The sequence below is a fragment of the Brienomyrus brachyistius genome, unplaced genomic scaffold (genome assembly GCF_023856365.1).
Source record: "Brienomyrus brachyistius isolate T26 unplaced genomic scaffold, BBRACH_0.4 scaffold53, whole genome shotgun sequence".
In the NCBI taxonomy this organism is placed as follows: Eukaryota; Metazoa; Chordata; class Actinopteri; order Osteoglossiformes; family Mormyridae; genus Brienomyrus; species Brienomyrus brachyistius.
In genome coordinates this window covers 1,408,100-1,422,814 of record NW_026042328.1, presented here as the reverse complement: position 1 = coordinate 1,422,814, position 14,715 = coordinate 1,408,100, and the positions used below count along the sequence as shown (strand labels likewise).

General features: G+C 50.3%; 1 protein-coding gene across 1 annotated transcript in view; it reads right to left on the bottom strand.

Moving 5' to 3' along the window:
- col15a1b (collagen, type XV, alpha 1b) overlaps positions 1-14,715 on the bottom strand; it is a 93,074-nt gene that overhangs the window by 60,077 nt on the left and 18,282 nt on the right. The window contains exons 3-4 of the mRNA XM_049000840.1: positions 13,560-13,725; positions 13,400-13,476 (exon numbers count right to left, since the gene is read on the bottom strand). Coding sequence (XP_048856797.1) covers positions 13,400-13,476; positions 13,560-13,570 — 88 coding nt within the window. The 5' untranslated portion in view covers positions 13,571-13,725. The remainder of the gene's footprint in view (positions 1-13,399; positions 13,477-13,559; positions 13,726-14,715) is intronic.

Sequence of the window (14,715 nt, the reverse complement as noted above, 5' to 3'; positions counted from 1 at the left end):
AAGCTGTGAAGCTGATATTCATGGCATGTCACGCTGCAGCATTCTGTGCAAGCCTGAAGCTGTGAAGCTGATATTCATGGCATGTCATGCTGCAGCCTTCTTCTTACCTCAGTCACTGCATTATCAGCTCAATACAACTAATACAAATTCAAATATCTAATGAGCCAATCATATATCAGCAGCACAATGTAAAAAAGTGGCCAGTGAGTGTATATACAAAGTAGCACCAATTCTATAAACAGCCCAGAGCATCAGGTTGTACTTGATGTTGTCAAAACATGCAAGACATGTTATAACGTATGCCATGGAGCACTGAAGTAATTAAACAAGAATGAACAAATTTTCCAGTTCGAAACAGAAAAGAACTGTAATACAGTGATGCCCCGTTATATCGCGGTTCAGCATGTTCTGTGCTCCACCTGTGTTCTTCCTTTAGACTTCCAAATACTTCTATCCATTTGTACTTCACATACTTTTTATTACATGCATTTTCTAATTAATTTTATTTATTTATTTGCAGATGATACAGGATCAGCTGTGTTTAGATATTTCTACGAAGTAATGCAGTGGGCCGCAAAGTTGAGCCGCTGCTCCTCCACATTGAAAGGAGCCAGCTGAGGTGGTTCAGCTTGCATCTAGGATGCCTCCTGGACAGCTCTCTGGGGAGGTGTTTTGGGCATGTCCAGTCGGGAGGAGGCCCCATGGCAGATTCAGGACACGCTGGAGAGATTATATCTCTGGACTTGCCAGGGAACGCCTTGGTATTCCCCCAGAGGAGCTGGAGGAGGTGGTTGGGAAGAGGGAGGTCTGGGCATCCCAGCTTAGACTGCTACCCCTGTGATCCAACCCAGGATAAATGGCAGGAAATGATGGATGGATGGAAGGATGTATGCATGTATGGACATTTTAATTCACTGTGCCATTATTATAGTGCCCCAAAGAAGCTAATTTCCCATTATGTCAAGTACTATGACATTTTAAAATGTTTTCACAGGGGCTAAAGAAAAGATGCTCATGTCCCTCCAAGAATCATCACTGAAAGTCGGAGAGTCATTTTATAAGCCATTAACAGCTTTGACAGGTAGTCCATGCTATAAAGTTTCTCTTTCAAAAGGCTAATCATGTGGAAAGTGGAAGCTCTTCCAAGGAAAAAGCCCCAGTTAAATCCTGTTAGTTATGCTGCATTACCAACAGAGAGATTTCCTGATGAATGACTTAACAGGCTCAAATTAAGCTTGGTTAACAATAGGGGCCCCCTGGCTACCATGAACCTTTGCAGAAAAATAACCATATTAAGGCAAATAAGTAATGAATTTCACGAGACACAGCACATCATTTTAGAAATAAGCTACTGTAGTTCTTCAAAAATGAGCTGATCTGTTCTGTGAAGGCTATGCAGGAGAAATGTATAGGAACTACTGTGCCAAGGACCAAAGGTACCTTCGGTTTATTAGGAGAGAAAATCCTCTCTCATTCACAAGGAGTCAGTGAAGTCAGTGGTTCCCCGCTGTCTTGTATGCAGTGCATGCCTCACACAGGCATGCCCCCCGCTGTCTCGTATGCAATGTTTGCCTCATACAGACATGCCCCCCGCTGTCTCGTATGCAGTGTTTGCCTCACACATACATGCCCCCCGCTGTCTCGTATGCAATGTTTGCCTCACACAGACATGCCCCCCGCTATCTCGTATGCAGTGTTTGCCTCACACAGGCATGCCCCCCGCTGTCTCGTATGCAGTGTTTGCCTCACACAGACATGCCCCCCGCTGTCTCGTATGCAATGTTTGCCTCACACAGACATGCCCCCCGCTGTCTCGTATGCAGTGTTTGCCTCGCACATACATGCCCCCCGCTGTCTCGTATGGAGTGTTTGCCTCACACAGACATGCCCCCCACTGTCTTGTATGCAGTGTTTGCCTCACACAGACATGCCCCCCGCTGTCTCGTATGCAGTGTTTGCCTCACACAGACATGCCCCCCGCTGTCTCGTATGCAATGTTTGCCTCACACAGACATGCCCCCCGCTGTCTCGTATGCAGTGTTTGCCTGACACAGACATGCCCCCCGATGTCTCGTATGCAGTGTTTGCCTCACACAGACATGCCCCCCGCTGTCTCGTATGCAATGTTTGCCTCATACAGACATGCCCCCCGCTGTCTCGTATGCAGTGTTTGCCTCACACAGACATGCCCCCCGCTGTCTCGTATGCAATGTTTGCCTCACACAGACATGCCCCCCGCTATCTCGTATGCAGTGTTTGCCTCACACAGACATGCCCCCCGCTGTCTCGTATGCAATGTTCGCCTCACACAGACATGCCCCCCCACTGTCTCGTATGCAGTGTTTGCATCACACAGACATGCCCGCCGCTGTCTCGTATGCAGTGTTTCCCTGACACAGACATGCCCTCTGTCGTCATGTATGCAGTGTTTGCCTCACACAAACATGCCCCCCGCTGTCTCGTATGCAGTGTTTGCCTCACACAGACATGCCCTCCGTCGTCACGTATGCAGTGTTTGCCTCACACAGACATGCCCCCCACTGCCTCGTGGAAAGTGTTTGCCTCACACAGACATGCCCCCTGCTGTCTCGTATGAAGTGTTTGCCTCACACATACATGCCCCCCACTGTCTCGTATGGAGTGTTCGCCTCACACAGACATGCCCCCCACTGTCTCGTATGGAGTGTTTGCCTCACACAGAAATGCCCCCCGCGGTCTCGTATGCAGTGTTTGCCTCACACATACATGCCCCCCGCTGTCTCGTATGCAATGTTTGCCTCACACAGACATGCCCTTCGCTATCTCGTATGCAGTGTTTGCCTCACACAGACATGCCCCCCGCTGTCTCGTATGCAATGTTCGCCTCACACAGACATGCCCCCCGCTGTCTCGTATGCAGTGTTTGCCTGACACAGACATGCCCTCCGTCATCACGTATGCAGTGTTTGCCTCACACAGACATGCCCCCCGCTGTCTCGTATGCAGTGTTTGCCTCACACAGACATGCCCCCCGCTGTCTCGTATGCAATGTTTGCCTCACACAGGCATGCCCCCCGCTGTCTCGTATAAAGTGTTTGCCTGACACAGACATTCCCCCCGCTGTCTCGTATGCAGTGTTTGCCTCGCACATACATGCCCCCCGCTGTCTCGTATGCAGTGTTTGCCTGACACAGACATGCCCTCCGTCATCACGTATGCAGTGTTTGCCTCACACAGACATGCCCCCCGCTGTCTCGTATGCAGTGTTTGCCTCACACAGACATGCCCCCCGCTGTCTCGTATGCAATGTTTGCCTCACACAGGCATGCCCCCCGCTGTCTCGTATAAAGTGTTTGCCTGACACAGACATTCCCCCCGCTGTCTCGTATGCAGTGTTTGCCTCGCACATACATGCCCCCCGCTGTCTCGTATGCAGTGTTTGCCTCACACAGACATGCCACCCGCTGTCTCGTATGCAGTGTTTGCCTCACACAGACATGCCCCCCGCTGTCTCGTATGCAGTGTTTGCCTGACACAGACATGCCCCCCGCTGTTTCGTATGCAATGTTTGCCTCACACAGACATGCCCCCCGCTGTCTCGTATGCAGTGTTTGCCTGACACAGACATGCCCCCCGATGTCTCGTATGCAGTGTTTGCCTCACACAGACATGCCCCCCGCTGTCTCGTATGCAGTGTTTGCCTGACACAGACATGCCCTCCGTCGTCACGTATGCAGTGTTTGCCTCACACAGACATGCCCCCCGCTGTCTCGTATGCAATGTTCGCCTCACACAGACATGCCCCCCGCTGTCTCGTATGCAGTGTTTGCCTCACACAGACATGCCCCCCGCTGTCTCGTATGCAATGTTCGCCTCACACAGACATGCCCCCCGCTGTCTCGTATGCAGTGTTTGCCTCACACAGACATGCCCCCCGCTGTCTCGTATGCAGTGTTTGCCTGACACAGACATGCACTCCGTCGTCACGTATGCAGTGTTTGCCTCACACAGACATGCCCCCCGCTGTCTCGTATGCAGTGTTTGCCTCACACAGACATGCCCCCCGCTGTCTCGTATGCAGTGTTTGCCTCGCACAGGCATGCCCCCCGCTGTCTCGTATGCAGTGTTTGCCTAACACAGACATGCCCCCCGCTGTCTCATATGCAATGTTTGCCTCACACAGACATGCCCCCTGCTGTCTCATATGCAGTGTTTGCCTCACACAGACATGCCCCCCGCTGTCTCGTATGGAGTGTTTGCCTCACACATACATGCCCCCCACTGTCTCGTATGGAGTGTTTGCCTCGCACAGGCATGCCCCCCGCTGTCTCGTATGCAATGTTTGCCTCACACAGACATGCCCTTCACTATCTCGTATGCAGTGTTTGCCTCACACACACATGCCCCCCGCTGTCTCGTATGCAATGTTCGCCTCACACAGACATGCCCCCCGCTGTCTCGTATGCAGTGTTTGCCTCACACAGATATGCCCTCCGTCATCACGTATGCAGTGTTTGCCTCACACAGACATGCCCCCCGCTGTCTCGTATGCAGTGTTTGCCTCACACAGACATGCCCCCCGCTGTCTCGTATGCAATGTTTGCCTCACACAGGCATGCCCCCCGCTGTCTCGTATAAAGTGTTTGCCTGACACAGACATGCCCCCCGCTGTCTCGTATGCAGTGTTTGCCTCGCACATACATGCCCCCCGCTGTCTCGTATGGAGTGTTTGCCTCACACAGACATGCCCCCCGCTGTCTCGTATGCAGTGTTTGCCTCACACAGACATGCCCCCCGCTGTCTCGTATGCAGTGTTTGCCTCACACAGACATGCCCCCCGCTGTCTCGTATGCAGTGTTTGCCTGACACAGACATGCTCCCCGCTGTCTCGTATGCAATGTTTGCCTCACACAGACATGCCCCCCGCTGTCTCGTATGCAGTGTTTGCCTGACACAGACATGCCCCCCGACGTCTCGTATGCAGTGTTTGCCTCACACAGACATGCCCCCCGCTGTCTCGTATGCAGTGTTTGCCTCACACAGACATGCCCCCCGCTGTCTCATATGCAATGTTTGCCTCACACAGACATGCCCCCCGCTGTCTCGTATGCAGTGTTTGCCTCACACAGACATGCCCCCCGCTGTCTCGTATGCAGTGTTTGCCTGACACAGACATGCACTCCGTCGTCACGTATGCAGTGTTTGCCTCACACAGACATGCCCCCCGCTGTCTCGTATGCAGTGTTTGCCTCACACAGACATGCCCCCCGCTGTCTCGTATGCAGTGTTTGCCTCGCACAGGCATGCCCCCCGCTGTCTCGTATGCAGTGTTTGCCTCACACAGACATGCCCCCCGCTGTCTCATATGCAATGTTTGCCTCACACAGACATGCCCCCTGCTGTCTCATATGCAGTGTTTGCCTCACACAGACATGCCCCCCGCTGTCTCGTATGGAGTGTTTGCCTCACACATACATGCCCCCCACTGTCTCGTATGGAGTGTTTGCCTCGCACAGGCATGCCCCCCGCTGTCTCGTATGCAATGTTTGCCTCACACAGACATGCCCTTCACTATCTCGTATGCAGTGTTTGCCTCACACACACATGCCCCCCGCTGTCTCGTATGCAATGTTCGCCTCACACAGACATGCCCCCCGCTGTCTCGTATGCAGTGTTTGCCTCACACAGATATGCCCTCCGTCATCACGTATGCAGTGTTTGCCTCACACAGACATGCCCCCCGCTGTCTCGTATGCAGTGTTTGCCTCACACAGACATGCCCCCCGCTGTCTCGTATGCAATGTTTGCCTCACACAGGCATGCCCCCCGCTGTCTCGTATAAAGTGTTTGCCTGACACAGACATGCCCCCCGCTGTCTCGTATGCAGTGTTTGCCTCGCACATACATGCCCCCCGCTGTCTCGTATGGAGTGTTTGCCTCACACAGACATGCCCCCCGCTGTCTCGTATGCAGTGTTTGCCTCACACAGACATGCCCCCCGCTGTCTCGTATGCAGTGTTTGCCTCACACAGACATGCCCCCCGCTGTCTCGTATGCAGTGTTTGCCTGACACAGACATGCTCCCCGCTGTCTCGTATGCAATGTTTGCCTCACACAGACATGCCCCCCGCTGTCTCGTATGCAGTGTTTGCCTGACACAGACATGCCCCCCGACGTCTCGTATGCAGTGTTTGCCTCACACAGACATGCCCCCCGCTGTCTCGTATGCAGTGTTTGCCTCACACAGACATGCCCCCCGCTGTCTCATATGCAATGTTTGCCTCACACAGACATGCCCCCTGCTGTCTCATATGCAGTGTTTGCCTCACACAGACATGCCCCCTGCTGTCTCGTATGCAGTGTTTGCCTCACACAGGCATGCCCCCCGCTGTCTCGTATGGAGTGTTTGGCTCACACATACATGCCCCCCACTGTCTCGTATGGAGTGTTTGCCTCGCACAGACATGCCCCCCGATGTCTCGTATGCAGTGTTTGCCTCACACAGACATGCCCCCCGCTGTCTCGTATGCAGTGTTTGCCTGACACAGACATGCCCTCCGTCGTCACGTATGCAGTGTTTGCCTCACACAGACATGCCCCCCGCTGTCTCGTATGAAGTGTTTGCCTCACACATACATGCCCCCCGCTGTCTCGTATGCAGTGTTTGCCTCACACAGACATGCCCCCCGCTGTCTCGTATGCAATGTTCGCCTCACACAGACATGCCCCCCGCTGTCTCGTATGCAGTGTTTGCCTCACACAGACATGCCCTCCGTCATCACGTATGCAATGTTCGCCTCACACAGACATGCCCCCCGCTGTCTCGTATGCAGTATTTGCCTCACACAGACATGCCCCCCGCTGTCTCGTATGAAGTGTTTGCCTCACACATACATGCCCCCCACTGTCTCGTATGGAGTGTTCGCCTCACACAGACATGCCCCCCACTGTCTCGTATGGAGTGTTTGCCTCACACAGAAATGCCCCCCGCAGTCTCGTATGCAGTGTTTGCCTCACACATACATGCCCCCCGCTGTCTCGTATGCAATGTTTGCCTCACACAGACATGCCCTTCGCTATCTCGTATGCAGTGTTTGCCTCACACAGACATGCCCCCCGCTGTCTCGTATGCAATTTTTGCCTCACACAGACATGCCCCCCGCTGTCTCGTATGCAGTGTTTGCCTGACACAGACATGCTCTCCGTTGTCACGTATGCAGTGTTTGCCTCACACAGACATGCCCCCCACTGCCTCGTGGACAGTGTTTGCCTGACACAGGCATGCCCCCCGCTGTCTCGTATGCAGTGTTTGCCTCACACAGACATGCCCCCTGTTGTCTCGTGGACAGTGTTTGCCACGCACAGGCATGCCCCCCCCGTCTCATAAAGCCTTGAAACCCAGAACCTCATTCTCGCCCTCTAGACAAACGGCTCCATCTCCTACAAGATAATTTCCTTCACCTTCAAGCTGCCGCGCTGGACATTCCTCAGCTTATCTGGGATGTAAAACAGACTATCTGCACTAAACGCTTCACCTGAATCCAAAATGAATGCATCAGACCAAATGTGACACCCTAACAAAGCATTTTTAATGTCCTTTGAATAAATTAAAGATTTCAACATTGTATTTATGCTCCTGGATTTTTCAATGTTCACCTTCTCTCACCTGTTTCCCAGAGTCTACCTCTGATGCATCTGCCATACAATCCACTCCGATGTATATGAAGCCCAGGGCTCACAGCCACTTGCTAGTTTGTACCACAAAATGACACGGAGAAGACCGTCATTGTTATACTGCCAACCTGACAAGAGTGTTTTACCATAGCAAGAAGAATGGAAAAAAGCAAGGTGTTGACTGACAGGCAGTGGAAACCCCAACATCAGCTTCAAACCTCAAAAAGGGCCAAGCGTGTTTTTCACTCCTGCTTCTGAAGAGGAACACTTCATAACTCCGTCAGCACAAAAGGCTGCTCTATCATTAGGAGACAGCCCAGTTCCTCTGGCGAACGAGGATAATCATTATAACGGCACCTGACACCTGATCGCCTTAAGTCTTCCATGATGTAACCAGAGGAACAGCTGCTCATCTCTTCAGTGCCCCCACACACTTTCTGCAGACACATGAGTGCTGGGTGGCTCGGCAGCTAATCAGCCGGCTTGCCATGACACGAATTTGACAGCTCTTTAACTGTGTGCTTAAAAAAGGGCCCTTATCTATATGTTGGTGCATCCAGAAGCAGCCATCTGTTTTCAATAGCCACTTTCCAGAGGAGAGTCATGGATAGCAAAAGGCACAAGACAAGGGGATGGATCGGCAGTCCATGTCTGGGCAGGAACACACTGACATTCTGGCCAGAGAATTATACTCACTTAAACTGCACATCTTTGGGAAGTGGAAGGGAATCCCCAGGAAACAAGGAGGTCCTACCAGTACCCTGTACAGACAGAATGGTGGCTAACTCAGGACCATTCACTGATCTATGGAGTACCACAGCTGCTTACATTGTCCTCAGACTATAATAAGAGTATTATAGCTGCTCTCACACTGCGAGAGTGTTAAGGCTGCCCTCACTCTGTAATAAGGGTGTTAAGACTGCATTCACACTGCGGTAAGGGTGTTAAGACTGCCCTCACACTGTGGTAAGGGTGTTAAGGCTGTCCTCACACTGCGATAAGGTTGTTAAGGCTGCCCTCACACTGTGGAAAGGGTGTTAATTAAGGCTGCCCTCACACTGCGATAAGGTTGTTAAGGCTGCCCTCACACTGCGATAAGGGTGTTAAGGCTGTCCTCACACTGCAGAAAGGGTGTTAAGGCTGTCATCACATTGTGGTAAGGGTATTAAGACTGCCCTCACACTGTGATAAGGTTGTTAAGGCTGTCCTCACACTGCAATGAGAGTGTTAAGGCTGTCCTCACACTGCAATGAATGTGTTAAGGCTGTCCTCACACTGCAATGAAGGTGTTAAAGCTAACATTCCTGAATGTCTTCTGATGATTAGCAACACAGTGCATTGTGACAGCAGCCTTAAGCTGCACCTCAAAGTCTCCTTCATGATTTTGGACATGCCTGTCAAGAGCAGCTCTGATAAAAAGAAGCTTACATCTACTTACACAAACACACAGGGAATTAATAATAATCAATTATTCAACACCACAGAAAAGTGACTGAGGCGGTTGTCTGTGTATAATTTCACAGCATGGTTCCCCAGTTGCAGTCCTGGAGGCCAAAAACCAACACATTTTGTAGATTCCCCTGCTCAAACACAGCTACTAAAAATTACCTACTAAACCTGGTAATTAGCTGTGTAAGATGTGTTTGAACAGAGAAATCTGCAAACTGTGTTGGATTATCACCCTCCAGGACTGGAACTGGGAAGCATTTTTCTATAGTTTAACAGGCTAGTTTATAATGACATGCTTGTGTCCTGAGCCAAGCGGGTTCATAGGTGTCAAGTCTCTCATTTTACCGTTGAGACTCACATTTTTTGTCTTTCCACCTCACGGCCTTTACTTGAACATCAGAAATGACCTACTGTGAAAGCTTATCTGAATACACATAAAAACGTGCCCCCCATTCAGCCTCGCTGCATTCATTTCTGATTTAAAATTGGGGTTAGAATTGATTACAGTTATTGCAATTACATTATTGGTTAGATTGTTGCTTTACTCAACTTTTTTCTTAATTGCGTTATATTACAGTAATAATAATAATAATAATAATAATAATAATAATAATAATAATAATAATGTCACGACCAGGGTTGGCAGACGGGCGATCGTGCGGGTAGGTGGGTCAGGAACGAGCCAGGCAGGCGGAAATCGGGGAAACGCAACGGGTTTATTCGGGGACTTCGGGAACATGAGACAGGAAACACACTAACCATCACCAGACCACAATGACGGACGGGGGAAACAGGTAAGACCGGGACTTAAGTACCACAGGACTAGGCAACGTAATCAGACAGAGCTGGAGACAATCGGGGAAGCACACGTGGATAATCAGGGGGCATGGCACACATGAGGAGCCAACGAGCAGGTCATGACAAATAATAATAATAATAATAATAATAATAATAATAATAATAATAATAAAAAGCAATAGGTATGAGAATCAGTCTTTATTGATGGCTGACAGTCACCAAAGTGTCTAAGTTTTCTGCTGTCCAGCTCCGTGTTAGCCTCTGCTGTAAGCCTGACATGAGCTGTTTCCACTGCTGTTAGCCTGACATGTGCCGTTTCCACTGCAGTTAGCCTGACATGTGCGGTTTCCACTGCTGTTAGCCTGACATGAGCTGTTTCCACTGCTGTTAGCCTGACATGTGCCGTTTCCACTGCAGTTAGCCTGACATGTGCTGTTTCCACTGCTGTTAGCCTGACATGAGCTGTTTCCACTGCTGTTAGCCTGACATGAGCTGTTTCCACTGCAGTTAGCCTGACATGTGCCGTTTCTACTGCTTTTAGCCTGACATGAGCTGTTTCCACTGCTGTTAGCCTGACATGAGCTGTTTCCACTGCAGTTAGCCTGACATGTGCCGTTTCTACTGCTGTTAGCCTGACATGAGCCGTTTCCACTGCTGTTAGCCTGACACGTGCCGTTTCCACTGCAGTTAACCTGACATGTGTTGTTCCCCCACTGCAGTTAGTCTGACGTGCTGTTTCCACTGCTGTTAGCCTGACATGTGCCGTTTCCACTGCAGTTAGCCTGACATGTGCTGTTTCCACTGCAGTTAGCCTGACATGTGCTGTTTCCATTGCTATTAGCCTGACATGTGCTGTTTCCACTGCAGTTAGCCTGACCTCATATCTTGAGGGCCTGGGTGTAGGAAGGTCTTGGAGCTATCCACAAGGCGTGACCTTTGACTTTATGTCAGCCAAAAGGAAAACACTCAAGCCTTTATCAGATGTGCTGCCCACTGAAATTTGCAGCAAGTTCAGACAAGGACTGGAGCTGCTGCCCATTCCAGCCTTCACTGGCCTGAGAACCTCCTTCTGCGTGTTCCCACACCAGGGGCCCTCAGCCTGAGCAGGAGCCGCTGCCCATTCTGGCTCTCGCTGGTCTGAGAGCCTCCTTCTATATGTTTCCTCACCAGGGACCCTCAGCCTGACCAGGAGCCGCTGCCCATTCTGGCTCTCGCTGGCCCGAGAAATTCTTTCTGTATGTTCCCTAACCAGGGACCCTCAGCCTGAGTTGGAGCCGCTGCCCATTCTGGCTCTCGTTGGTCTGAGAGCCTCCTTCTGCGTGTTCCCTCACCAGGGACCCTCAGCCCGACCAGGAGCCGCTGCCCATTCCGGCCCTCGCTGGCCTGAGAGCCTCCTTCTGTGTGCTCCCTCACCAGGGACCCTCAGCCTGACCAGGAGCTGCTGCCCATTCCGGCCCTCGCTGGCCCGAGAACCTCCTTCTGTGTGTTCCCTCACCAGGGACCCTCAGCCCGACCAGGAGCCGCTGCCCATTCCGGCCCTCGCTGGCCCGAGAACCTCCTTCTGTGTGTTCCCTCACCAGGGACCCTCAGCCTGACCAGGAGCCGCTGCCCATTCCGGCCCTCGCTGGCCCGAGAACCTCCTTCTGTGTGTTCCCTCACCAGGGACCCTCAGCCCGACCAGGAGCCGCTGCCCATTCCGGCCCTCGCTGGCCCGAGAACCTCCTTCTGTGTGTTCCCTCACCAGGGACCCTCAGCCCGACCAGGAGCCGCTGCCCATTCCGGCCCTCGCTGGCCCGAGAACCTCCTTCTGTGTGTTCCCTCACCAGGGACCCTCAGCCCGACCAGGAGCCGCTGCCCATTCCGGCCCTCGCTGGCCTGAGAGCCTCCTTCTGCGTGTTCCCACACCAGGGACCCTCAGCCTGACCAGGAGCCGCTGCTCATTCTGGCCCTCGCTGGCCTGAGAACTGCCTTCTGCGTGTTCCCTCACCAGGGACCCTCAGCCTTCCCCTACACGGACAAACGTCTAGATTAAATCTCTAAACATCACACCCACCCTAAAAATTTAATTTTGATACCAATTCAGCATAGTACTGGTCCCTGTTCATCACTCTTCTTATCATTATAACTATTCTCCTCCTCAGCACAATTGCAACAAGTCCTCATTTCCAATATCCCGTCGTTCTTCATGATCAGTCACCACTCGTATCTACCAATCCAGCACTTAATCTTTCGTGGGCAGTGTGTGGTTCAGTGGGTTTAGCCTATAATCAGAAGATTACTGATTCAAACCCAGCCTCTGCATGTCTGTGGGTCCTTGAGCAAGGCCCTTAACCCCCAGCTCCCTGGGTGCCCCAACAGGTGGCTGTCCTTTGCAGACAGCTTACTCTACAAAAAAAGAGTAAGTTGAGGGAAGCGTAACGACAATTTCCCCACACAGATCAATAAATAAAGTATTATTATCTGTGTCCATCATCCAGCATTCAGCCAGACAAATAGGCTACAAAATGAATATAATATAAAAATGTTCTTTTGTACATGCAACTGGTTATTTATGCCACAAATAAATTCACTTTTGATCCCAAGTTCCATTTAAGTTCAATAAACAGAAACCAAGGTTTTCTTTGGGAACTGTTTTTCCCACCATTTACAATGAGATAAACATTGTGTGTGGGAAAGTATGTGTCCTGTCTCCTGAAGTAATGTGTGTGTGTGTGTGTGTGCGTGTATAAAACAAACGTAGGTCGATACGGCCATAGTTTTGCATAACTTCTTACTTTATCATTACCATCTTAGCATTTTAACAGTTGGATATGGCTATGGATATGGCTTAATATCTTGATGCTGTTATAAATGTTCATGAATATACACAGCCTAAACAAACCAACACCAGAGAAAACGCCCATCAGTTCATTTAAAATATCATCGATGCTACAAATCATCCCCTAAAACGATTTTAAGATATGAAAAGATGAAAGAATCAGCGTAGATAACGAATAGATACCAATAACATGCTATCTGCCATATAATAACATTTTTATTGATTGAAACTTCGTCAAAAAGTCGACGTGAGATGCCAAGAAATTTGCAATTACAGGCATTTACCTGAAATATTTATAATTCGATGAACAAGTATTTGTACAAACCCGTCATTTGGAAAACCTCCATAAAAACACGGATAAATTGATTCATTCTATGTCGCTAGAAGTTTACAAATAAGCTTCTTCTTTAATGATAAAAAAACTACTAAAAATATTACGAACGCAACGTTTTAATCATCAGTACATGTTCCACAAACTTTTTAGTTTGTTCCATGAAACATGCAACATCACCGTCAAAAATGGTAAGATACACACGAATACGCCTCATTTCCTCATATCGCTTGTTATTCTGCACGTTTATTTCGGGAACATCCCCCACCCCCTTCGTATTAAATGCCAGTGATTCAGCGAAGCGATCGAAGCTAACGAACCCGTCCAGGTAAAACAGCAGCGTGACTTACCTTCCATAAGCTGAAGAGCAGCGGAAAGGTGGTAAATCCAGAAGGCGAGCTGTACGACCGGCGGCCACCCAGAGAGGCTGAAGGCGAAGTCAGGGCTTAGACAGCATTCATTTTCGCAAACCATGCTAACTGAAATAACATTTAATAGTGAGGTACGTACCGGAAATTCATTGTGGATACCAATAGCGATCCCGGGATAAAGTCCTGGCATGCAAACGTGCGCGTGCTGCAGTCCCAGTTCGTCCCGCACACGCTCTCCTTCCTTCTCTCTCCTCCTCCTCTCCCCCCTTCCCTTTACCTTCTCGCTCTCTAAACCGCTGGCGGCTCTGGACCAAACAAAGGGAGCTTCAGTATTTCAGTGCCTCAAACGGCCCTCAGACAGTGAAACCCGATGCCGTTAAGTCCCCCTGTAGACCCCCGCCTCAAACCTTGCACCTCCAGTCCATCGATTTTTATTTGCTATTTAGCAAAATATGTCTGAATATTTTTTTTACTCATCAGATGTTTCTGGTGAATCTAAACAGCCACTAATGAAATGATAGCTGAACTTTTCCTGAATAAAAGATCGATCTTCACCTACAGCCAGCCTGTCGAGCATGATTCGGCACAGTCCCCACCACGGACGTCATTAGGTCTCATCACTCTGGGCTATAGCACCAAGTATTCTAGCTCCGATGCCAATTATCCTCCCCCAAAAACAAAAAAAAGTTAAGGCCCATTTAAACTTCACTTTGTACCCTGATCTTTTCAATATCTAGAAACGCTTCTGGTCCCCTCTTAGACCCCCTCCTCTCTGGCCCCTGGTCCCCTCTCAGACCCCCTCCTCTCAGTTCTTCCTCTGTCATAACAATCTATGTTACTGTCCAGGCAGGAAGTGCAGTGGGCATCAGCTCTTCCTCTGTCACAACAGTCTGTGTTACTGTCCAAACAGGAAGTGCAGTGGGCATCAGCTCTTCCTCTGTCATAACAGTCTGTGTTACTGTCCAAACAGGAAGTGCAGTGGGCATCAGCTCTTCCTCTGTCATAACAGTCTGTGTTACTGTCCAAGCAGGAAGTGCAGTGGGTATCAGCTCTTCCTCTGTCATAACAGTCTGTGTTACTGTCCAAGCAGGAAGTGCAGTGGGCATCAGCTCTTCCTCTGTCATAACAGCATGTGTTCCTGTCTGGGCCAGAAGTGCAGTGGGCATCAGCTCTTCCTCTCTCATAACAGTCTGTGTTACTGTCCAAGCAGGAAGTGCAGTGGGCATCAGCTCTTCCTCTGTCATAACAGCATGTGTTCCTGTCTGGGCCAGAAGTGCAGTGGGCATCAGCTCTTC